Raw genomic sequence first — 25,679 nt, 5'->3', positions numbered from 1 at the left:
TGCTAGGATTGCAAACAATCTTCTTCACACGGGGTGAAAGCATTTATTTATCCACTCATTTATTTGAGATAAGGCTCAGCCAGCACAGTCTGGCCTCAAACCCACTATAACTTCTGACTATCCTGCCTCTGTCTCCCGACTGCTGGGGTTGTAAGTGGTGTGTCAGTATGTCCAGTTTATGCAGTGCTAGGAGTGATCCCAGGCTCTACGCACTCTACCAACTGAGCCACATCCTTGGCCCTTCACATCGTCAATCTGCCTGCCTGTCTGCTGTATAAGTACTGGGATTAAAAGTATGCATGCCTATATACATACATACATACATACATACATACATACATATATATATATATATATATGCATGCCACCAGGCCTAGCTTAAGTCGTATTTTTAATGTCATTAAAATGTGCTTTTCTGAGCAGATAATAGCATTCAGAAGAATTAAAAGCCTCATATAAACAATATTGGTTTCCATTGACAGAAGAAATCATCCAAGGGGCTAAAATAGTCAAGATATGACAGTAACACTTTAATTCATCGCTCTAATGCCTTTCCCATAGTACACTGTCTACACAGCATCTGTAATGACCCATTTAAAAGTTTAAGGAAGTCGGGCACTGTGGTGCCCACCTGTAATCCCAGCACTCAGGGAGGCAGAGGCAGGCAGATCTCTGTGAGTTCTAGGCCAGCCTGGTCTACAAAGTAAGTCCAGGAAAGCCAAGGTTATAGAGAGAAACCCTGTCTTGAAAAAACCAAAAAATAAATAAAATAAATAAATACCCAAACTTTTTATTTTACCAATAAAAATTCAGGAGCCAGATGCTGGTGTGAACACCTGCTAGCTCGGAGAGGCAGAGAAAGCACCCGGCTGACCTTCCTTATTCAGCTCATGTTACCTAATGGAAATGCCCAAAAGGCTCACTTGCTCAGCTGACAGCCCAGGAAGAAAAGGCCAAAAGAACCCACAGCCAAGGGCTTGCTAGCTCAAAGCTCATAAAGCTCCAAAAACCAAAGACCATGAAGCTCAAGACCTAAAGAGCTAAAACCCCAAGAGTACCTTCTACATCTACATGCTGTTTAAATACCCCTCAACTCACAGTTTCTTCTACTCTTTAATCTCTGTCAGCTGGTTTCTTGCTCTGCCTCTTGACCCAAGGTTAACTTTATTAAATCCTGTGTACAGGCCCGGGTGGTGTTGGCACTTGCCTTTAATCCCAGCACTCAGGGAGGCGGAGGCTGTTGGATCTCTGTGAATTAGAGGCCAGCCTGGTCTACAAAGTGAGTTCCAAGATAGCCAGGGCTACACAGAGAAACCCTGTCTCGAAAAACAAAAACAAGTAAGCAAACAAAAATATCCTGTGCACAGAAAGCTCTTGGATTAAAGGTGTTAGGGCTGACTGAACCACACCTTAGCCACCTGTTTACAATAAACTGAAAGTTCTTGGGTTAAAGGGCTCAATCATGTCAAACAAAAGACAGGTTTTTACAATTCACAATCTCGGGGATCACAATGGAATCAAATATCTTGTAACATTTAGCAGCTTAAAAAAAGAGAGATTATACATGTGTTAAATGCATGTATGTATGTGTACTACGTAAATGCTTAGCACACTTTTGGAGGGCAGAAGACGGATTCAGATCTTCTGGAACTGGACTTATAGGCAGCTGTGAGCTGCCAGGTGTTGGGAACCCAGTCCTGTGCAAGGGTAATACGCGCTAACTGATGAGGCATCTCTCCAGTCCCCATGGCATCTTATTTTCCTGGCACTACCTGAAATTACATCATCGACTGGTTATTCGTCTTGCCCACTAAAACGTCAGGTCCAGTGACTGGACACTTTTTGTTTCAGACACTTATATTCCAAACCCCATGCCATGTCTTACATGGCTGATGTGAGGAAATCTAGCTAGAAACGATGTCAGTATTTAAGAAACATTATTTTTTGTTTTGTTTTTGTTTTTCGAGACAGAGTTTCTCTGTGTAGCCTTGGCTGTCCTGGACTCACTTTGTAGACCAGGCTGGCCTCGATTCACAGCGATCCACCCACCTTTGCCTCCTGAGTGCTGGGATAAAAGGCATGTGCCACCATGCCATGCCCTGTTTCTAAAAAAATTTAAAAGTAAGATATCACCCTGTAGCCGAGGCTGGCCTCAGAGTCAAGGCTGCCCTCCTGCCACAGCCTCTCAGTGCTGGACATCAGAGGTACACATCCACACACCAGCTTATAAAAACAGTGAATCTAGATGTTTTGTTTGGCTTTTTTTTTTTTTTTTTTTTTTGGTTGAAAGGTCAGCAGACTCTTTATTTGCTTCTGGGAAATGGGGCTCAGGAGTTCTTCGTGGGGCAGGTCCGTTTCCTCTTCACCACCACAGGCTTCTGGCTTCGCAGGATGGCACTGGCACCACGGATGGCTGCCATCTGAAGATCAGGGCGGTACTTGCTCTTTCGGATCATGTGCCTGATGCTGCAGAGGGTGGCCCGAGCGTTCTTGTTGATGGTGGTCCTCACCTAAGAAAGAGTGGGTTTTTGCTGACCGGATCTGCGTTTCACGACCACCACAACCCCATTGCCATCGGCCGCAGGCTCCACTCCCACACTCTTGCGATGAACCATATCGTTGTGGCTTGAAGGAATTGAGAGCTGCCTTCAGATTATTGGGCTCGCTGCTATGCGCCTGCTTGATCCTCTTGATCAGGAAACTGGAAGCAGTTCCAAACCATTATCCACTGCACGTGCGCGGACATCTCCGAAGCTCCTTTCTACCGGGCGGCCAGAGACCGAAAGGACCCAGATGCATTTTTTTAAAAAAAGATTTATTTATTAAGTATACAGTGTTCTGCCTGCATGTACACCAGAAGAGGGCACCAGACCTCACTATAGATGGTTGTGAGCCACCATGTGGTGTCTGGGAATTGAACTCAGGACCTTTGGAAGAGCAAGCAGTGCTCTTAACCTCTGAGCCATCTCTTCAGCCCCACCCCAGATGCATTTTTAAAGTAGGAGTTGGTGATTGATTGATGGGTGGGGTGAAATTGAAATGACAGGAGTTTTTGGCAGGGGTGCAGGAGTGTGTGGAGACGTGAGGAAGGTGGAAGAAGCAGATTTGTGGGCAAGATAACAGTGTTGGACGTTTGAAACTCAAGAAGTCTTTGGTTCTCAAGGTAGACGCATTACATAGGATGTAGTTTTGCAGTAACATGACTAGGTTTTCTTGTCATTTGGACCCTTTTTTCCAGTTGTGTTTAAAGGCACCCTTCTGATATTTTAGTTACATAGGTAGGACTGATTACAGTAGGCAGATTTCATTGCTAAATAAACTCTGACTGCCATAGTCGATGGGCTTCTGTGTTATCCGAATAGAGTGAGCACTTCTCGATGACCAAAACTGACACAGAAGGGTTACTGTCTGGGAATCAGGTAACCACCTAGGATCACAACACTAGCTAAAATTTATGATTTGAGGTTATAATGCAATTATATTATTTCCACCTTCCATTTCCACACTCTAAAGCCTCCTCCATACCTCCTCCATTGTGCTTTTTTAAATGTATGGCCTCTTTAATTGTTGTTAAATACATACACACACACACACACACACACACACGTATATATACGTAAGTACGTAAATACAACCTGCTCCTTCTGTATGTTACTTATACGTGCATGTTTTCAGGGCTGATCACTTGGTGTTAGGTAACCAACTGGTGTCCTCTTCCTGGAGCAAGATTATTCCCCTGATCTCAGCATTCCTTAGTTGCCTGTACTTTTATGTGTGTGGAAGTTTTGCTGCACGTATGTCTGTGTACCACCTGTGTGCCTGATGCCAGAAGAAGCCAAAACAGGGTGTCAGATCCCGTGGGACTGGAGTTACAGAAGGATGTGAGCCGTATTGTGAACGCTAGGAACTGAAGCCAGGTCCTCTGGAAGAGCAGCATGTGCTCTTATGCACGGAGCCATCTTTTCAGCTCTAAAGCCAACTCTTAACACCATGCTTCAGTCCTGCTGAGGGTAGTCTTTAGGCAAATTAAAGGGTCTGCCTGGATAAGTGCTAGTTAACGTGATTAAAGCCGCTGGCTGGGCTTGTGGGTCTTTTGTAGCAACGGGCTGGCTCCTCTTGCTGTTTCATCCTGTTCATCACTACTTAAAATCTGAGCAGAGGCTTTGCTTAACACCGTCTGTAGATTGGATGGAGAAGATTTTGTTGTTGTTTTTTGTTTGGTTGGTTTTTTGTTTTTGTTTTTTGTTTTTTGGAGACAGGGTTTCTCTGTGTAGCCTTGGCTGTCCTGGACTCACTTTGTAGACCAGGCTGGCCTCGAACTCACAGCGATCCGCCTGCCTCTGCCTCCCGAGTGCTAGGGTTAAAGGCGTGCGCCACCACGCCTGGCTGGATGGAGAAGATTACAACTCTCTTCTTGACTCTGGGCCATCCTGCCCTGGAGAAAGTGACACAGTCAAAGCGTCAAAGCAATTTTGATTTTTGGTCGTGCTAGGGATTGACTGACGCCAGGGTCTCCAGCATGCTAAGCCTCACACAACATCCCAGGGTTGCCTGAAACATACTCAGAGGCCGCTGAAACGATGGAAGTTTTGATGGCCTGGACATTGGGAGGTGATATTGCTTCCTTTCCATTGGTTTGGAAAAGTCAAATACAGTACCTCCAGCTACATGAACATTACATTTGTACGTATGAATGAATAATAAAGCTTTAAGAATAAAAAACCCTTTTCTTCTTAAGAAAGTTCACACACAAAGCGAGTCCAGGACAGCCAAGACTATGTAAAGAAACCCTGTCTCAACAAAGAAAAAAACCAACCAACCAACCAAACAAAAAAAGATCATGCATCAAGAAAATTCCCAGGTGTATTTATGCCAATGATAAAATGAGGTGAGCAGAGTGCCATTTGAAATCCCTAGGTAATAAAAAAAAAATCTAGTTTGTCTGAAAGACCTCAAATCTAGCCAATTGGATGTACCCTGTATTTTGGCTGTTTAAAAAAAGTCAATGGGCAATTACTGTGTCAACACAGTATTTGTTATGTAATTTCCATCTTTATACAGTATCTTTCTATATATGTGTGAAAAACAAAATTAGGATATATAGGAATGTTTATTTCTGTTCTCTATAAACTAATGGTGTCTAGGCGGCTATGATTAGGACTAGCAGAGATAAAGAAGGGTCGTGGGCTGTGTGAAGGGATGATTAACTCAGCTAATGAATGCCACAGGTACAATAACATGGATTGGGATTTTGAAGGATGGATAGCTTACCAGGCAGGTAAGGTTGAAATTACGTGGTTGGAGGAGTTCAGGTTGGAGGAAATGGCACAGGATATAGAATTTAAGGCCATGGACCGGAAATAGTGGCTCATCCATATAATTCCAGATTTCCTGAAGAGGCCACACTAAGCTATACAATGAGCTCCAGGACAGTCTGGGTTAGAGATGCTGTCTCAAAAGAGAAAATAAAACAAGGCAGACACTTAGGCCACAGTATGAGGAAGTGAGTACCATTCAAATTCCAGAAGCTACAGACCTGTCTGTGAATTAGACTTTTTGGGAATTTCAGGTTCTATCACTGTGAGGAGACACCACGACCAAGGCAGTAAGAGAAAAATATTTTAACTGGGGGCCTTGCTTACAGTTTTGGAGGGTCAGTCTGTTATCATCACGATGGGAAGTAGGCAGGCACGGCAATATGGAGCCATAGCTGAGAGTCTTACATTTTGAACTGCAGGCAGCAGGCGGAGAGAGACACTGGGCTCGGCATTGTCTTTTGAAACGTCAAACTCCCAAGGACACACCTCCCCCAACAACCTCCAAATCCTTCCCAAACAGTTCCAAGGCCACAGCGACTAGACATTCAAATGTATGAGTATTCTCATTCAAATCGCCACAGCCAGTGTTTCTAAAAGGCATATCGTTTGAATCTAAAGGCTGATTAGGTGTAGTCTACCTATAATATTTGAGTCCACAGCCACCTTATTTGGTTCAAATTTTGGAAGGTACAGACAAATGTGGAAATCACTTCTACTACTCAGCTGTCTTGACGTTGCCTTTCTGTGATTTGCTTAATACAGTTTTGTAACATTGCATTTTAAAGAAATTCCCATAACTTGATGCATGTTCTTTCATCGTAAGTATTGTTAACACAACTCTGGTGACTCATGTTTTGTTTTAATCTTTGGGATTTTCGGGTTATGTATATGCTGACTGAACTACACCATGGGACGCATGTATTTATACATTTTTTTTTTTTTGATGTTTTGTGAAGGGGTAACTCCAGGTTGGCCTTAACAACCCGTTCTACTTTCTCCCGAGTTCTGGGATTACAGTGTGCACCAAGTCAACAGGGCTGAACTCTTGGGGACTCTATGCTGTCTTTTGTAAACTTTTCCAAACCCAGTTTGGAAACTGGATACTTACTAAGCAGCCAAGTGGTTGACAAAAACAAAACAAAACTGTATCTATCTATTTATCTATCTATCGGTATACCATTTACTTCTAAGGGTCTTGCAGGCAGCTGAGTAGGAATTCTGACAGGTTTCTTAACGAATAATTTAAAAATTTGAATCACACGCCTAACGGTGTTTCATTTTTCTTTTTTATAAAATCGCCACCTCAACACCACAAAACCAGAAACCTCATAAAGATGATTCATGACATTTATATATCCTATTTAATACAAGGACTGGAAACTCATTAAAAAAAAACAAAAAAAAAAAAACCTCGGCGTCGACTTTAACACACCTCCCAAGCCCTAGTAACTTCAAAGGATCGTGGCCGGCTTTAGGCTCTTCTAATAACGGAAGCACAGCGTTAAGAGTTGGAAAGCAACTCTAAGAAAAGGCATCCTGCGCCCTCAGCGGCCTTAAGCCACCAGTTGGCGCCGCGGCGGGACCTCCAATGTCACCCGGCGCAAGCAGAGACGGCGGGCGGAGGAGCATCGGCGACCCGTACACACGCGTGGCCGGCCGTCCCATCCCACGCAGGCCACGGGGGCCAGAGCCGGGAAAGGGGGGGGGGGCGTTCCTGAGGGCATCTGCCGCGGGGGAGGACGAGCCACACCCCTCCTTCGAGGAGGCCAGCTCCTGCCAGCCGCAGCCCCAGCCAGCCCGCCTAGCGAGGGGGACTCCAGGAATCCGCGGAAGGGCGGGGCCAAAGGAAGCGGCCTCTCTAGCCGCCCCCCTCGAACCTGCGCTCCTTGTTCTCGATGGTCCCCGCGCGGACCCTCTAAAGCGCGCCACTTCCGGTTCCCTTTAAAGGCCCGCGCCGCGCGGCGGAGGAGCGTGAGACCGAGTATAAAAGGGAAGGAGCGGGCGGGCGGGCGGGGCCGCGGGGAGGGGGTGGGGTGGGGACTAGCGGGTGGAAGGGGCGGAGGAGGCGCAAAGGGCGCGCTCCGGAGTCACGTGACCGGGACGCGCCGTTCTTCCGTCGGCCATTTTAGGTGGTCCGCGGCGGCGCCATTAAAGCGAGGAGGAGGCGAGAGTGGCCGCCGCTGCTACTTATTCTTTTTCTAGTGCAGCCGGGGGAAAGAGTTGAGAGTGCGCGCCGCGCGAAGAGTGGGAGGCGAAGGGGGGCAGGCCGGGGAGAGGCGCAGGAGCCTTTGCAGCCACGCGCGCGCCTTGTCTTGTGTGCCTCGCGAGGTAGAGCGGGCGCGCGGCGGCGGCAGCGGCGGCGGCGGGGATTAGTTTGCTGCTAGTTTCGGTTCGCGGGCGGCGGCGGGTGTCGTCTCGGCGGCGGCGGCGGCGGCGGAGGAGGCAGTAGGCACTATGTCGGAGGAGCAGTTCGGAGGGGACGGGGCGGCGGCGGCAACGGCGGCGGTAGGCGGCCCGGCGGGCGAGCAGGAGGGAGCCATGGTGGCGGCGGCGGCGGCGCAGGGGGCATCGGCGGCGGCGGCGGGAAGCGGCGGCGGCGGTGGCGGCTCTGCGGCCGGAGGCACCGAAGGAGGCAGCGCCGAGGCAGAGGGGGCGAAGATCGACGCCAGTAAGAACGAGGAGGATGAAGGGTGAGTAAGGGGCGGCCCCGGGCAGCCGCTCGCCAGCCCCCTCCTCCCTCCCCCCCCCACCCCCCCGGCCCCGCCATTAGGCCTCGCTCCCGCGCCTGCTCGCCCGCAGGCCCCGAGTGCAGCAGCCGCCTGCTCGGTCGGCCCCTCTTCTACCTCGGGCTCCCCGGGGCCTGCATTTCCTCCTTCCCTGCCTGCTCGCCCCCTCCCCCATCACACGTTTCCACCTTTAGCCGTCACCATGCTACTCCGCGGCCCGCCCTCTTTCCTCCCTCTCCATGGGTCTCCTCCCACCGACTTAGCCGCCAGGATTTTTTCCCGCCTGTCGGAGCTACTCTCCCCCCCCACCCCTCTTTCCCCCCCCCCCCCCCAATCTATCCCGGATTTCTAACCTCTTAGGCTTAAAAATGCAAACGCACAGAAAGCTTTTTACCAGGGTTACCAAGGTTTGCTGGGTGCTTCACCGCCACCCCGAGACGGTGCGATTATTTACACACACTTGCTTTGGGGAAGGAGTAGACTGTCCACCTCTTTTCTCCCGCGTCGGCCACAGGCCAGTGGTTTTTCGCCTTAGGACTCGTTCGTTCTGTCCACTGTCCACTGTCACCACGGCGCTCTCATACAGGCCCTGCATTTGTGCTATAGACAGACTGTGCCTGCCGATGCATCCCCCCCCCCCTCCCCGGTCTGATGGCGCGTTGGTTGGTCCGGCTCCGCGGGCACCGTTTAAGCCCTTCCTGGTCGATGGGGCCTGCGCTTGACAGGGGCTCTTCTACCTCCTGCCTGCCTGTGCTTGCCCTTCCCCCGTTCTGCCAAGTTACTCTCCCTGTTGCACCCTTTTCGCGCCCTCTGATAATGGGTTGCCTATTTGTGCAGATTGTAGTCTTTCCTTACTTATTCTGGGCAACTTAAAAATTTTTTATGTCTCTCCCGCCTTTTCAGTGCCCTGGAGCCTGTTTTGGTTTCTTCTCCGTCTCGCCCTCTTACTATTGTTGAAAGAAGCCCACTCGCCCTTTAAATTACAATAAATCCTGTGTTGTTCAATGGATTGATTTTTTTTTTTCCAGGATTTTTCAATACTAACTTGCTTCCTCTAATTGAAGTAACCTTTATATTGCCACCAAAAGTTGCTTTTAATATGTTAAAATGCAGCCTTTGGGAGCAGAGTGTCATACAGGAGATTAGGAAGTGTGGGGGGGGCACTCGATCCGGGTCTTTAGATTTTCTTGTTCCCATTACAGATTGCTGATCTTGAGTTAACGGTTTCGATACTTTTTATATGGGGCTGTGCGTATGCAATTTTTTTTTTTTTTAACTATAACAAGAAAGTTTTGGTGGGAAGTTTAAAGTCTCATTTTAACCTGGTGTTAGAAACCGTGATTTCCATTAGTGGTTAAGAATATAAGATTTGTAAGGAGGTTGGGACAGCAGAGAAGTACTTGGAGTATAATTTCTAAAGAACTCTCAGTTCGGGCTGACTCTTCTCAGTCAGCTACTGGTTGTGCTGGCCTTAGTGGAGAGTCAGGGTGGGAGGGAAGAGAAGAAATGGAGCTAATCTTGAATGATATGTGGCTTAATTTGAGAAAGGAAAACATATTAAATATTTGAAGATTTAAGTTTTTAACATTTTGGGTTTTGCTTTCTGAATTATGTTCTTTGGACAGAGGTACCAAAATGGTTAATTGTGTAACTGGGGCAGGCTTTCTATTACCCCTGAAATTTGAAGTTAGTAAGTAGCTAGCTGTCTTTGTAGTTATTTTTTTTGTTGAACTGAAGTATAAATGAATTAGTTTTTAACCCTAACAATGTCAAAAACTAAAACTAGAATTTTGATTGGTTGCTGTACCGGTTGTTAATTCCCTAGCCATTCAAACTCCTCCCCACGACACACTGAAGCAGCGGCGGCACAGCGGGAAGAATGGTAAAACTTTTACATTTTATTTCTGTCTTATAAAGATTTCAGTAGTCATAACATGCAGAGGCTCTGTAATTTAGTTGCCCATTGAGTCCCAGGAGATTCTGACATTAATACGGTAGGCTGAGTCTTGTGCCTGGGATATAAAGCCTTTCTAGAGATCCTAAGTGATCTGTGGGCAAAAATGATGCCATTGCGTGGTTTGTGGTAATGCATGATGTATTGACAATTTGACCAACCTAAACTAAATGTAATTAGTAATTTTTATTTTAAATATGGGCAAACCGAAAAGTTACTGTACTTTCATTTAGTTTTTATTAGGTTGAAATATTTTTGTTTAAATTCTAAGCTTAATGCTAAATATAAAGGTTACTTTATAAAACTATTGTGTGTTGAAATGTCTTGCATGTTATACTGAAGTAGTCTGTCAAGTAGACAGTTCCTTAAGTATTACTGCGCTTTACGCAAAGTCCTATGTCTTCACTGACAGTATGAATACTTAAAGCATCGTGTATGTGGTATTCATAGGTGGGCCAAATGTGGCTTCCCACTACAGCTCTTACCAGATTTTTTATTTTCAGTGTGATTTGGCTGGAATGTTAATTACAGTTGGTTGACATGTGTTCACATTTGCATGACTTCCCTTTGGAGGCTGGTAGGTTGAGTGTTCTTTTATCCCACTTCTTCTAAAATGTCAGTCTCTGCCCTTAGCATCATATTTTAATTCCCCTGGGATTGTGTCTTTCACCATTAGAAGTTAGAAAGCCAGTACATTGCCTTATGTCTGTACAAACCATAATCTATTAAATTATTTTGGAAAATGTTTAAATTTTATATGGTGTTTATTTTCTAACTATTCTCATTTACTGATGCTTGTCTAGTTTTAAGTTGGAAGTAAAGTAGATTAACAGACGAAAGAAAAAGCAAAATGGAATAAACTTGAGACTAGGGCCTGAGTGATATAGTAAATAATGTTTAGATGAATATTTTATTCTGGTGTCCTCTGGGCACAGTTAGTTGAGTAATAATCGCAAATTAAAATTAAACTGACTTTATTTGACTTTTATTTGAACCTTAGTTGTTTGTAGGAAGTTGAATTGACCATATTTTGGATTTGAAGGTCATTGTTTTTACTCAAGAGAGTTATCTTTGTTCTTTCATTTAAGTAGCAAAAACATGTAGAGCTTTCTGGGGCCAGCTTTTGGAGAAAATTTGGTAACTTAGGTAAATGTTATGGAACAGTAGTAGGTTTTACTCAAGGTGTTTTGTGCTTTGAAGGCAGCCTTACCCTCTAAGGTTTTGGAGACAGCCTCACTATGTTGCCCAGACTTAGGAGTCTCTTGGACTACAGGTGTGTTGGCCACTATGTGGCCAGATCTCCCCCCATCTATCCCTCCATTGATCCATCGATCCATTGATCCATTGATCCATCCATCCTCCCTTCCATCCTTTCTTTCTTCCTTTTTTCTTTTCTTTCCTTTTTTCAAGACAGGGTGTCTCTGCGTAGCCTTAGCTGCCCTGGAACTTGCTCTGTAGACCAGGCTGAGCTTGAACTCAGAACTCAGAGATCAGCCTGTCTCTGCCTCCCAAGTGCTGGGATTAAAGGTATGGACCACCACCTGGTGGTCTCCCCTATCTTATTCTCCCCTCTTCTCTAATTTGATTTGGTAATTGTCCATTTACCCAACTCCATTTTGTTGCAGATGCTAAACTTTCTAAATAAAACACTGAAGATCTTTAAGCATGCGTTTTTGTTGCTCATGTGTTCCTGTCTTCCACATCAGTTTAATAATATAGTCTCTGTAGTGTAGATGAGACTGGTTAGTAGACTAAAAATCACATAAAGTTAAATTTTTAAAAAAGATTTATTATTAATATATAATATTCTGCCTGCATACCAGAAAAGGGCACCAGATCTCATTATAGATGGATATGAGCCAATGTTGTTGCTGGGAATTGAACTCAGGACCTTTGGAAGAATAGCCAGTGCTCTTTACCTCTGAGCCATCTCTCCAGCCCTAAAGTTAATTTCTCAAACACTTCTGTGTGCAGTTCCTGTTAAAAAGAGGTTTCATCCTGAAGTACTGTTTTTGAGACAAGGTCTCCTACATGCCTGTGCTGGCCTTGACCTAATACTATTCCTATCTCCACTTCAAGTGCTGGAGATTGTAGGTATATGCCACTGTTCCTGCCAAAATATTTTTACAGGTGAATTTATTTTACATGGTTGCCTTTTTGAATATGAGAGTGAACAGTTATTTTTAGAAGAGCACCCTTGTTTCAAGATAAATAGGGTTTGGCAACAGTGGCTCCATTACCATAGTAAATTGGCTTTCTGAGTTCACCTTTAAATGATTTTTGATATTAGGTTTATTTGTGTATCAGTGCTTATGTGGAAGTCAGAGGAAACTGGTAAGCGTCTGTTCTCATTTCTGTAATGTGGGTCCTGGGGGTTGAACTCTGGTCATCAGGTGTGACAGCAAGTTCCTTTACCTGTTGAGTCATTTTGCTGGCCACTTACTTTGTCTGTTTTTGTTTTTCGAGACAGGGTTTCCCTGTGTAGCCTTGGCTGTCCTGGACTCACTTTGTAGACCAGGCTGGCCTCGAACTCACAGCGATCCACCTGCCTCTGCCTCCTGGGTGCTGGGATTAAAGGTGTGCGCCACCATGCCTGACCTGCTGGCCACTTAATTTAATATTTACAACTCTGAGATCCCTGTTAGTTTTTATATATAGTAGTAAGTTATGCTGGAATTGCTCATTTTGATTAGTAGTGAGTAGTCTGCAATGCAGTTCTTTGGGTGTAGGTAGTGTCTGGTGAAATGTGTATGCTATGTTGTAAGATATGGGGAACAGTTTTTAAAATTTAAAGTCCACTGAAAACGACAACACTATGTCAGTTTTATCAGATTAGATACATGACTCACCCCCTCCTCTAAACAACCTCCCCCCACACCTCTGCATTGTGGTTGATAGGAAGCCACAGCAGTTTCATTGAGTTGTTAAGAGTCTGGCACTGTCCTGCAACCGTTAGTGTGGTTCTCCTTAGAAACGTTCTCTCGTGTTTGAAAAGGGTCTCATGCATGTTTTTGTTTAAAATAGTGGAGCGTATAATAGAAACCCCAGTGTTTCTGGGACAGTTTAAAAATTGCTTTGAAAAATAGTACTTTTAGAGTAGTCAAAAGCCAGATTTACTAGGATTTTGATTTAGTGAGATTGGATTTATAGCCAAGACTGTAAGTAGATAGGTCTCCCTAGTCACTCACTTCCTATGGTAATATTGTGGAAGCTGAAGCCTCAGATTTAGGGGAGAAGCCGTCGATGTTTTTCCTGTCCATGATGGAGATGAGACTCAATGCCTCGCGAGAGTGTGGGCAGCGTTATACCCCCATCTAGGAGTGCTGGGCTCCACTTGTCATCTACAGAGAGATGGGAGATGTGCAGGCCCCCTCTTGGCAAGTGCTCCTTTTTTTTTTTTAATTTTTAATTTTTTTGATATTTCGAGACGGGGTTTCTCTATGTAGCCTTGGCTGTCCTGGACTCACTTTGTAGACCAGCCTGGCCTTGAACTCAGTGTGATCCACTTGCCTCTGCCTCCTGAGTGCTGGAATTAAAAGCATGGACCACTATGCCCGGCAGCAAGTGCTCATTTTTGAGACAACACCTTAAACTTGGGAGACGTTTTCCTTGAGCTTAAGCAACACCTGTATAAATGCATAGATAGTTTTAGTAATTTATCTTGGGTAGTCTGAAGTACGTAAGACATCCCATATCTATAGTTAGATTGGTAGATGTATGTATGTATGTATGTGTGTAAGTGTGTATGTACGTACATATGTACCTAAAGTCCATTTTGCTATGACTTAAGGCCATCAGGAAAGATAACTAGTTATCTTTTAGTCTTTAGATGATGTTAGAAGCCATGTCTGAGAACATAAACATGTAATGACTTTCCCATTTCACTTGGGGCCGTATGCTTTGAATGTGCATGCTCGCAAATGCAATGATAAAGAACTGGCTAGTTAGTTTGATTTGACTAGAGCTGTGCTTCAGTATTGTAGTAGATAGGACACTAAACTGGATGCAGGAAGCCTGGGATTTGTTTCTGTTACTTCCATAAGTGTGGTCTTAGGTAATAGAAGACATTTCTACTTGGTTTTCTGATCTATTTCCTGGAAACAATGCTCACTTTAGGAAGACTGACTACACAGCTTGCTTTCATCTCTGTGTGTATTTGTCCAATGCCCTAATAGTTGCTACTGCCAGTGATTTACTCCTGTGGAGTAAACAAAGGTAAGCATATCTTAGTTTCTGGAGTGTTAAACCTAGTATGTTCATGCTATGTACTTGAGTATTTATTTTATAGTGGGGAAGAAGACATCATACTGGCATGATTGTCCAGTAGTCATAGTGATAGCTTTAAGTGTTGGGTTCTATACCAGAAGATGTGCTCATCTACACTTGGAGACAGAAATGTAGCAGCAGATAGATCCACTGAAAAGGCAACTAATAAATAACATGTCTTGGAAATGATCTTCAGGGTTTTTTTTTTTTTTTTTTTTTTTTTTTTTTTTTGGTTTTTCGAGACAAGGTCTCTCTCTGTGTTAGCCTTGGCTGTCCTGGACTCACTTTGTAGACCAGGCTGGCCTCGAACTCACAGTGATCCGCCTGCCTCTGCCTCCCGAGTGCTGGGATTAAAGGCGTGCGCCACCACACCCGGCTCGATCTTCAGGTTTTTGATACATTAAACAGTGATTAGATTTTTAAAAAATGATTTATTATTATGTATACAGTGCTCTGGGCTGCACAAACACCTGCAGGCCAGAAAAGAGCATTAGATTACATTATAGATGGTTGTGAGCCACCATGTGGTTGCTGGGAATTGAACTTAGGACCCCTGGAAGAGCAGCCAGTGCTCTTAACCTCTGAGCCATCTCTCTAGCTTATGATTAGATTTTTTTTAAAGCATTGAAAGATGTTAGGGGTTGGGGATTTAGCTTGGTGGTGGAACACTTTGCCTATCCTAGTTTAAGAAAGGTAAACATCCGTTTATTGTTTTCATTAGCGACATCTAAATTGATACCGAATAGGTAACTTCTAATGTGAATAGGTAGTGATCTCAGTTAACAGAAAAATTAACCTCTGGATTAAGGAAACACCAGTCTTTAACTTCTAGGTAAGTGGAAATTGACTTTGTAAAGGTGGAGTTTATTTAGAAAGTTAAACAGTATGTATGTTGGAAATACTGGGTTAAACAGTTAAGTCTCATTCATTCACTCACTCATTCATTCATTCATTGTTTTCTTGAGACAAGGTTTCTATGTGTAATAGCCTTGTTCTCCTGGACTCACTTTGTAGATCAGGCTGGCCTCAAACTCAATAGTAAGCCACCTGCCTCTGCCTGCCTGAGTGCTGGGATTACAGGCATGCGCTTAAGGTTTATTTTTAAAAGCTGTCGTGTTTAATTTATTAGATGTTATGTCTGCCTTCCTTTCTTCGTTTTTCTTTATATTTTTCATACAGGATCTTACTCTAGGCCTTGCTGGCTTGGAAGTTACCAACTGGCCTCGAACGCCCATCAATCCTTCTGTTCTGTCTCCTGAGTGCTGGAAAGATGTTTTCAATCTAGTCATCTTTTTTTATGATGGTTGATTTGGATTCTTTTTGAAGTGTTGAGATTTAATGTAAAGGAATTTAAAATCTTGCTTTGAATGTTTGCTCTTTTTATGTGTTAGTCTTGAATAATAGGATTCTTTTTCACACTTAGCTTTAGAAAGCATAATACAGAAAACTTAGGGGGAGGAATTGCCTGTTTAATAATGGGCAGATAATATTGGGATATAGATTTTTCTGATTAAAGTTTTTTTGAGTAGCTAAACTTAATACAGTTTTAACTAGTTAAAAAGTGGTTTTCAGGGCCAGGCAGGGTGACATAAGCCTTTAATCCCAGCACTTGGAAGGCAGAGGCAGGTGGATCACTGTGAGTTCGAGGCTAGCCTGGTCTACAAAGTGAGTCTAGGACAGCCAAAGCTACACAGAGAGACTGTGTGTCGAAAAACCAAAACAAAGAAAGAAAAAAAAAGAGAGAGAGAGAGAGAGAGAGAGAAATTGGTTCTCAAGTGCCATAAACCACATCAGATATTACTGTCAAAATTTGTCAGGTTATTTCCAAGGTTAGTTTTTATGTTGCTTGTAAAGTCACTCCCTACCAAGTGATAGTTCTCCAGTATTAAAAAGTAATGGCCTTATTCTTAGAAGTAACTCAGAATTTCTAAAGAAAATGCTCATTAATGCATGCCAGCGAGATTTTATTGGAGTTTATTGTAGCATTTTAAAAATTGAGCTTAATTGATGGAGTACCAGAAGAGTTATGTAAGTAAGTGTGCCTGAATAACTTTATTATAAAGGGTATCAGTGAGTAGGCAGTTACGGCTAAAAACATATATCACGCTAACGCTTGGTATGAGTTTTTTTAATGTAAGGTAATGTGTTGTTGGAAGTGTTTAAACATTTTATCTCAAAATTGGGGGTTAGAGTAAAGACTTGGAACAGAAAGCATCTTCAATACAGTATATAGTATTGAGTTTTAAGTGTTAAACCTAGTGATCACCATTGTCTGGAGAAAATTAAGTTTATGTACTGGGGAGAAGAAAAGGGTGTTTTAAAAATGTATTATTTTTATTTTTATTTTTTATTTTTTTGTTTTTCGAGAGAGGGTTTCTCTGTGTATCCTTGGCTGTCCTGGACTCGCCTTGTAGACCAGACTGGCCTTGAACTTGGAACAGTCCCACCTGCCTCTCGAGTGCTGGGATTAAAGGCGTGCGCCACCACTGCCTGGCATTTTTTTTTTTTTAAGATAGAATCAAACAATAGCTCAGGCTATTGATCCTCCTGCTCCAGTTTTCTAGGTGCTAGGATTATAGTCATGGACCACCATACCCTGCTAATTAGGATTTATTCAGGGGCTTTCTATTAGCCCACATTGCTTGTTAGGTATTGCTTTACATGCCGTACTTACTCAAAACTACTGGCGTAGGTGTAGGATAGAGTTGTTACTGAGAGGACTTTAGAAGCTGCATTTATTCTATCAGGATCAAAGTCAGGTAGGTCACACCACCTGTACCCCAGCTCCAGGTGCACCTGCTGTTGTACATGTACACAGCTCTCAAAAACACATGTACAAAACCATACACAATAGCCCTTTCTTTTAAAAAAAAAGAGAAGTATTATTTTTAGGCTATATGTTTTAACCTATAGGTATTTAAATGTTTTCTACGGTATTTTAAAATTAGAGGATTGAACATACATGATTATATTTAAACTTTTTTAGGTTTTTTTGAGACAGGGTTTCTCTGTTGTAGCCTTTTTGCTGTCCTGAACTAACTTTGTAGACCAGGCTGACCTTGTCACAGAGATCTGCCTGCCTCTGCCTCCAGAGCACTGGGATTATAGACATGTACTACGCCCAGTTTTTACGTAAAACTTTTAAAAAAGTGTTTAAATTTATGAAGCCTTTCCATTTGAAGATGGAAGCATGTTAATGAAATTTTAAGTTATGTTTAGATTGTGTTTTGCCTTTAAAGATAACTTTAATTGAATTAAAGTACATTATTCCTTTAAATTATGTTAAGGCCATTTTTATTAGTGACTGCAGATAATGTTAACAGTTTGAAAATTATCGCTCTATCCCCTTTAGGACTGTATAGTTAGTAGGTGGCGGAACTAGCATATAGAACCAGGCATATGATTCACTGTCTCTAGCCTTGTAGAAAAAAAATCAATAAAATGTTCTACAAAGGTCTACCTGAGTGACCATTGAGAGCTGGACAGTCTTCTGTCCTGTGTCGTGTAACTATGCTTGACACACATAGCTATGAAAACACATTATTGAGTAGCTGTTTTAAATGGACTTTTGTATTTTCTTCTGGCCACTGAAATACTTTGCTTATATTTGTTTGCTTAATAAGTTAGTTAGGTATGGTGGTGCACATATATTACTCCAGTACTCAGCACTGGGGAGGTTGAGGCACAAAGATTGCCACAAATTTGAGGCCAGGCAGTATTATATGAGACTTCATACATGGAGTAAGGAGGGACAGATGACCATTGTAGATTAAATTCTTTAGTTGCAATTATTGGTTCACCTACAACTAAGGATCACATTTAAATTTATATTGCAGCATTGGAATCATTTTGTTTGTTTTTTCTTGAACAGTTCTTTTGATAGTTTTTTTTTTTTGTTGTTGTTTTTGAGACAGGATTTCTCTATGTAACCCTGGCTCTCCTGAACTTACTTTGTATTGTTGTCCAGGCTGGCCTTGAACTCAGATGCCCCCTGCCTCTGCCTCCCAAGTGCTGGGATTACAAACGTGCACCACCATGTCCCTCTTCACGCCTGGCTCTCTTGATAATTTTAAATGGCTGAGAAATTTCAAAGTTCCTTTGAATTACTAAAAAGTGTTTACATCTCTGCAGGGGTGAATAGCAACTTGAAAATAAACCTCTCGTATAAGGCTTTATATTGGACAGACAGTAGGTACTTTGCTTTACCCAAAATACGGCTGTATAAAGTAGTCCAAGCTAGTGTTAGTTACTCTTAAGTGATCTCAGAATAAGGAAGTTCATGCTTGTGTTCATAAAGGTTAGCAGACATTCTCCCACTGTATAGTTGAACCTTGCTGTCCTTACAGAATAAAAATGGGGTGGATTTCATACTTCCTGTTCAGTAAAGGTAAAATACAGTGTTTTTTTTTTTTAAGATTTATTAATTTATTATGTATATAATGTTTTGCCTGCACATATACCCGCAGGCCCAAAGAGGGCACCGGATCTTATTATAGATGGTTGTAAGCCAACATTTGGTTGCTGGGAATTGAACTCAGGACCCTTGGAACAGCAGTCAGTGCTCTAAACCTCTGAGCCATCTCTCCACCCCCCCCCCCTTTAGCTTTTCTTAAAGCAGAAAAAAATCGAGTGCTTTTGTGATACCAAAACACTGATAAATTTGTCATAGGCTCTAGCTCAGAAGCTGTTGTACTTCCCACAGGATTTGGAAAACTTGGTGCCTGGCTCATTAACAAGTAGTTGCTTGTTGGTGAATTGAATTGCTGGCAAAACTTAAAAAAATGTGTTTTAAAAGCTAAGCAACTTAAATGCACCTAATGTACTAGTTAAGTAACTATATTCAGAGATAACGAACATACTAATGTAGTTTAATAGGGATAGCAGATCCATAGGCTGTTAAATCATGGCTGTTGAACTGAAGGCCAGGAGTATAGTTTGTAGAAGAATATACCATTCCTTGAAGCCAGTTGTGGCAGCTCCACTACAGGTGGAGGTTGGAGAATTGCCACCAATATGAGGCACTCTTGAGCTGTAGTATAAGACCCTGTCAGAAACAGTCTTAAAACATTTGGTTCAAAAAAGTTACAGATTAAAAAGAAACGGGATTAGGCAGGGCAAGCAGTACTTGAAGAACAGTGTAATACTATGCAATATGTAAAAGTAACAGTTGCCCGGAATATTATTCCGGATAAAAGGCATATTTGTTAACAGAAGGGTGTTTGCAGTGAACATTTTCAGCTCTGTTGAGGGTGGGAAAGTTTTTGTTTTTTTTAAGAGCACTTTATTGGGTCAGTTGATAATTTAACTTCCTATCTAAAAAGCAGTTACATGGCTTGAAAATAGTAGATACCTCATTCTATGTGTTATGTTGCTATTTTTATTTTTAGGAAGTATATATAACAATTTTAAATTGAGGACATTTTCCCTATACATTGCTTTTATGAAGTAAAAATGAATTTCTGTCTTGATACTTGTCAAGACAGAAATTTTCTATTCTTCCAGTTTACCTTTCTACACTATTTTTTATTATAATTATAATTTTCTTTAGACTGAAATAATTTTAAATTATTCAGAAATGGGAAATTTCTGTAATCACAGATGGTGATCAGGTAGTTAAATCTCAGCCGAATTTGCTGTTAATGGATACCTAAGCAAGAGGCCATTGCTTTGGTAGTCAGTGTCTTCTTTAAAAAAACAAAAACCTAGAATCTATCTAACCTTAAAAGGGTGAATGTTGGTGATGAGTTTTTATTCATGAAAGTAGTATTTTGGGCCTGTAGTTTAAAAAATGCTATTTATAGCAGTGGTTGTTATTTAAATAAGAGTTGTATTTTGGGAGTTGCGTTATTCAATTGAAAGATGTGTATTGAGAAGTCTTAAGCTTTTCATTGAATTGGCAATAAGCAGACACTTAAAATGAACATGTGAGTTTTGGTTATATTCATTTGGTTATAACATTACTGTATGGTTATAAGTCTTTAGGACTAGACACTTTGAGGAAGTCTTGAAAATTGGGGCCTGCTTTATAGTATGTACTAGGTTAAACTTTAAATGGAAAACTCAGCGTGCTACCTGAAGTAAGAGTTTGTTTGTACTCAGAATTGGCTCTGTTGTCAGTATCAAGTTAAACTTGGCAGTAAGAATGCTCAGCATTACAGCTAAGCAGACACAGCAGAGGTGAAGATAAGGAGCAGCCTACCTTTCCAGGGGGCTGTAGTGGCCGTTGTTAAAAGTCTGTGACAAGGAGATGCTTTCTTTCCAGAGCTGAGGGCTGCTGCCTCATCTTCCCCTCATCATCTCTTTCCATGACCCCCCTCTCCCTCCAAGCAAGCATGATTTTATCTTGGCAGTAAAATTTTTAGCCCTTTTATGACTAATTATAACAATTTAGTACTAAGTTTCCAGTTTGACTTTTTTAAAGAGTAAAAGGTACAGTTTTGCTTTTATTGCTAGCTACTATTAGCTTATTGATAAAACAAGCAGATAGAGAAACAATCACAGCTACTGCCAGAACTCTTGGCCTTTTGCTGTTGAGACATAATTTGCTCTTATAGATGGTCTTTTCTTGTTTTGTTTTTCGAGACAGGGTTTCTCTGTGTAGCCTTGGCTGTCCTGGGCTCACTTTGTAGACCAGGCTGGCCTTGAACTCACAGAGATCTACCTGCCTCTGCCTCCCGAGTGCTGGGATTAAAGGCCTGTGCCACCACGCCTGGCTATAGATGGTCTTTTCTTGGGTGTTTTGCACTTAACATGTTACAGGCCTAAACAGTTATTACTTGTTAACTCAGGTTCTACTGTCAGTAAATGATCTAAGTTAGATGTGATTCGGTGGGTAATTATTTTTGCCATTCTGTTTACATGACTAACTTTGGTCCTTTTGTAAGGACTCCTACACATGAAAAGTGCTAGATCACAGATAAGAAGACTTAGCAATTTTTCCATTTTATATGCTAAGAGTTCTGTAAATGGGAGAGCTATTAAAAGTAGAAAAGAAGTTTCAGCATAGACAGGATTCTGGGGGCAATGAGGATTTAATAGACTTTAGAGGCTAAGATTTTTATCTGTAAAAAAACCTAATGCTTTTATTTGGCATGCAAATATATATCAGCAAATTGTTTCTTGCTCAGTATTTTTTTTAAAAGATTTGTTATTATACAGTATTCTGCCTGCATGCGCCTATACACCAAAAGAGGGCACCAGATCTCATCACAGATGGTTATGAGCCACCATGTGGTTGCTGGGAATTGAACTCAGGACCTTTGGAAGATCAGACAAACAGTGTGCTTAACCTCTGAGCCATCTCTCCAGTCTCCTTTTGCTCACTATTGTTTTTATCAGAAGGAACAGTGCTAAGTGAGACTTTAAACAGTAGGGTTTCTATATGTGTCTGTACTAAAAAAATGCAGTTTGAAAAAGGTGTGTTACTGATGTGAATAATGTAAGGCAAAGTTTATTTTTCTTCTTAGCATTTTAATACTGCTTTTTGTCTTTACAGGAAAATGTTTATAGGAGGCCTTAGCTGGGACACTACAAAGAAAGATCTGAAGGACTACTTTTCCAAATTTGGTGAAGTTGTAGACTGCACTCTGAAGTTAGATCCTATCACAGGGCGATCAAGGGGTTTTGGCTTTGTGCTATTTAAAGAGTCGGAGAGTGTAGATAAGGTAGTGTGTTACATATATTCTGATTAATGAAACATGGAGAGTTTGATACAATAAACTTGTGTTACTTGTGGGTCCCCTTTTATAAGAAAGAAGAGATACATTTTTAAAGTAGTTTTTGTTTTATTGAAACAAGGTTCCAAGTAGCTTGGGCTGGTCTCAAGCTTGCACAGGTAGCTGAGGATTATCTTTGACTGCTTGCCTCTGCCTTCCAAGTGCTAGGACAGCGGAGGTGCACTACTAGCATACCCTGTTCTTTCTCTATGTTATTTGAAAGGAGAGGCAGAATCACGGATTAATTACTGACTGCTTTCCATGTATCAGCCTTTTTAAACTAAAAGGAACTTTAAGAAGACTTGAGACTTGGCTGGGGCTAGTTCATGCTTAGTATGTATATGGTCTGTGTTTAGTCCTAGCAGACCCCTCCAAGAGGGTAGAGGAGGATTTTTAAAATCTAATTTAAAAAAGATACAGTATGGCTGGGCAGTGGTGGTACACACCTTTAATCTCAGCACTAGGGAGGCAGAGGCAGGTGGATCTCTGAGTTGGAGGACAGCCAAGGCTGTACAGAGAAATCCTATCTAGAAAAACAGAACAAAGATACAGTGTGACAAGTTGGCAGAAAGTGCCTACTTCACAGTTCTGTTAGACAAGCAGTTTTCCTCCTTTACCCATGATTCTCAGAATAGAGTAGACAATTATATGCATAATGATTTACTTTGGATTTAGAAATTATTTTGGTTCTGGGCTGAGGGGAAGTAGGGATGTTGTTATCAGTTAAAGGTGTTGGTTACCTAGTAGTCAGCTCAGTTGCTGTGGTCCTTCCCCTCCATCAGTTCTCAGTGACTTTTATCCTTGGGCACTAGTCTGTATTAGCTGATGTCATATTACTCTATGACAGTTAATTTTAAGCCAGTTAACCTAATGTTGGCATTAGGTGCATTGTGTAAATTATTTTTAAGTAATTTATTTCTAAACATAAGTTAAGCTTTACATTTTAAAGTGAAACACTTAATTTCTTTAGGTCATGGATCAGAAAGAACATAAATTGAATGGGAAAGTCATTGATCCTAAAAGGGCCAAAGCCATGAAAACAAAAGAGCCTGTCAAAAAAATTTTTGTTGGTGGCCTTTCTCCAGATACACCCGAAGAGAAAATAAGAGAGTACTTTGGTGGTTTTGGTGAGGTATGTTGTGTTTTGATCCAGTTTATGTCAAAATTAGTGTGTGATTGTACATTAAGTGCACCTGGCCATTGGTTTTTTTCAGAGTTGCAAAATATTTTTGATAATGATATTGTTATGAGCAGATCTGAAGACTAGGTAACATTTTTCTTACTTGTTGAGCATCTGTGTGTTTCAAGTATTAGATACATAGGTGGAGTAGACAACCCCATCCCCAACCCCAAAGAAGGGTCTTACTAGGTAATCCAGGCTGTCTTTGAGCTTTTTGTTTTTCTCTGTAAACTGAAATTGTCATCTTCTACCTCTGTCCTACATAGACTACAGGAATCACCCATTGTGTCTGAATTGAACAGCAGTTTAATCAAAATTAGTACAGGGAGGAAAAGTATAGGCAGTATGAGGAGGAAGTCATAATTGAGTTACCTGAAATATAGAAGGAAACACTTAAGAATAGGACATAATAAGATCAGAATAGTATAGTAGGTTACCAATTTAAATATGTGTAAGTGCCAGCTTAATGAGACTGTAGACTATATGAAAAGTGACCTACCAGTTCCCTTTCATAAATTAATAACTAAACTTAACCTGAGGTGTTTTGGGCTGTAGTCTCCAAGGATTGCATTTCTTGACTTGAATACATGCTGAGGCGAGGCTTGGTGGCTCGGGAGGCAGAGGCAGGTGGATCACTGTGAGTTCGAGGCCAGCCTGGTCTACAAAGTGAGCCCAGGACAGCTAAGGCTACACAGAGAAACTCTGTCTCCAAACAAACACACACACACACACACACACACACACACACACACACACACCAACAAAAAAAAGGAATACATGCATGCTATGACTTAGAAATGGAATGCCTAATGCCAATAAATATTATACACAAAAACCTGGATATAGGTTTTTTTCTTATGTAATTGTAAGAACAAGCTGTCTTCTGGTATAGCAGCATTAAGATTGGAATTGTAGCTTCTACCTGGAGTTAACTACAAGTTTGCCAGTTTACAGTATTGTTGCCAGGTCACATTTTTATTTTCAAATGCAGAGTCTGTCTTGTTTCTTCTAAAATGACTGTTGTCTCGGCCATCTTTGTGGACTCTGGGTTTGTGACTCTTGAGTTAGGTAGAAATACTGGTAAATGCTGAAGATTGATTTTGTGATTAGGTGTGTGAGGCCTTAGGAAGTTTAGAGATTCTAATTGAAAAATGGGGCGAGAGGAGTAGAGCTTGAGGGTTATATGTGTTTTCTTTGTGCCACCCTTCCCCTACTATGTAAACTTGTTACTAATAAAATCAGAACACAAACTGGAATACTGTGTCTTTCTTTTTGCCTGTCAGGTTGAATCCATAGAGCTGCCTATGGACAACAAGACCAATAAAAGGCGTGGATTCTGTTTTATTACCTTTAAGGAAGAGGAACCAGTGAAGAAGATAATGGAAAAGAAATACCACAATGTTGGTCTTAGTAAAGTAAGTTAAAATATCTGTTGAGTCGCTTAGAAAGTCTGTTGTTATAATATAATGTTTTGTTGTAGGATCTGGGTTGCTTGCTTGTTTATACTTAGGGTCTTAGTCGCTTTATACTTGCTGAGTCACTGGTGAGCTTTTCACTTTTATTGCTGAGCAGCAGGGATTTGCTTGTTAAAATATACTTTTATTATTTCTTTGTTTTGTTTTGAGGCAGGGTTTCTCTTTATAGTCCTGGCTGTCCTGGAACTCGCTCTGTAGACCAGGGGTAGCCTTGAACTCAGGAGATCCACCCGCTCTACCTCTCCAGTGCTAGGGTTAAAGGTGTGTGTCAGCACCGGCATTAAAATACTTTAACAAGTGCTAGATCTCCAGCAAGCACGTGGAGGGAAGGGTTAACAGCAAGCAGATTTAAACAGTGTTGTCAATTCTGATTACAAACTTGTGAGCAACTTTGTTTTCCTGAGTCAATGTAATAATGTTTTTCTTTTCCTTCTGTTAGTGTGAAATAAAAGTAGCCATGTCGAAGGAACAGTATCAGCAGCAACAGCAGTGGGGATCTAGAGGAGGGTTTGCGGGAAGAGCGCGCGGAAGAGGTGGTGGTAAGCTATAGCCTAAGTTGACTCTATCTTAAGCTTTTCTGCTTTTACTTACCCTGAAGTAAAGCTCTTTGCTGATCTGACTTTAGTGAACCTATTAATGTGCTGCAGGCCCCAGTCAAAACTGGAACCAGGGATATAGTAACTATTGGAATCAAGGCTATGGCAACTATGGATATAACAGCCAAGGGTACGGTGGTTATGGAGGATATGACTACACTGGTTACAACAACTACTATGGATATGGTGATTATAGCAGTAAGTACTATACTTTTTATATTAACTGCTATTTGACATTTCCTTTGTGCAAATTTGGATAGGTAGAAAAGTTAGTACAGCCTTGCCGAGGGCCAACTGCTTCAGGTTACAAATTCCTGGAAAGTAAACTGCAGCCATTTTATTGCTAGCTTCCTCCCAGCCTCAGTCACATGTACACTGTAAGGGTAGGGTGCATGTGAGCTTTTGTACGCATATGCTGGGCTTTTGCTTCTCTTGCATTATAAAAAAAA

The 25,679-nt window shown here is 41.9% G+C and overlaps 1 protein-coding gene and 1 pseudogene across 7 annotated transcripts in view; one reads left to right on the top strand and one right to left on the bottom strand.

The window, feature by feature from the left end:
* Positions 1–2,138: 2,138 nt before the first annotated feature.
* LOC311585417 (large ribosomal subunit protein eL28-like) lies at positions 2,139–2,746 on the bottom strand (annotated as a pseudogene). The gene has a single exon. The product of its transcript is annotated as a large ribosomal subunit protein eL28-like (transcript).
* Positions 2,747–7,376: 4,630 nt separating this feature from the next.
* The window catches only part of HNRNPD (heterogeneous nuclear ribonucleoprotein D), a 20,763-nt gene continuing 2,460 nt past the window's right edge, over positions 7,377–25,679 (top strand). Inside the window, exons 1-7 of one of the 6 annotated variants that reach the window (XR_014775219.1) lie at positions 7,377–8,008; positions 9,870–9,926; positions 21,760–21,928; positions 22,950–23,111; positions 24,443–24,574; positions 25,074–25,173; positions 25,282–25,428. Coding sequence is in view for 4 of the 6 variants with exons in the window: in XM_084760561.1 (XP_084616687.1) it covers positions 7,773–8,008; positions 9,870–9,926; positions 21,760–21,928; positions 22,950–23,111; positions 24,443–24,574; positions 25,074–25,173; positions 25,282–25,428 (1,003 nt within the window). In the remaining 2 variants the exon portion in view is untranslated. The remainder of the gene's footprint in view (positions 8,009–9,869; positions 9,927–21,759; positions 21,929–22,949; positions 23,112–24,442; positions 24,575–25,073; positions 25,174–25,281; positions 25,429–25,679) is intronic. The other 5 variants (XM_084760561.1, XR_014775218.1, XM_084760562.1 and 2 more) reach the window with 5 other exon arrangements.

The sequence above is a fragment of the Acomys minous genome, assembly GCF_964271855.1.
Source record: "Acomys minous genome assembly, chromosome: 15".
Classification (NCBI taxonomy): domain Eukaryota; kingdom Metazoa; phylum Chordata; class Mammalia; order Rodentia; family Muridae; genus Acomys; species Acomys minous.
The sequence above is the reverse complement of the archived record's forward strand: the minus strand, read 5'-3'. Positions and strand labels throughout refer to the sequence as shown.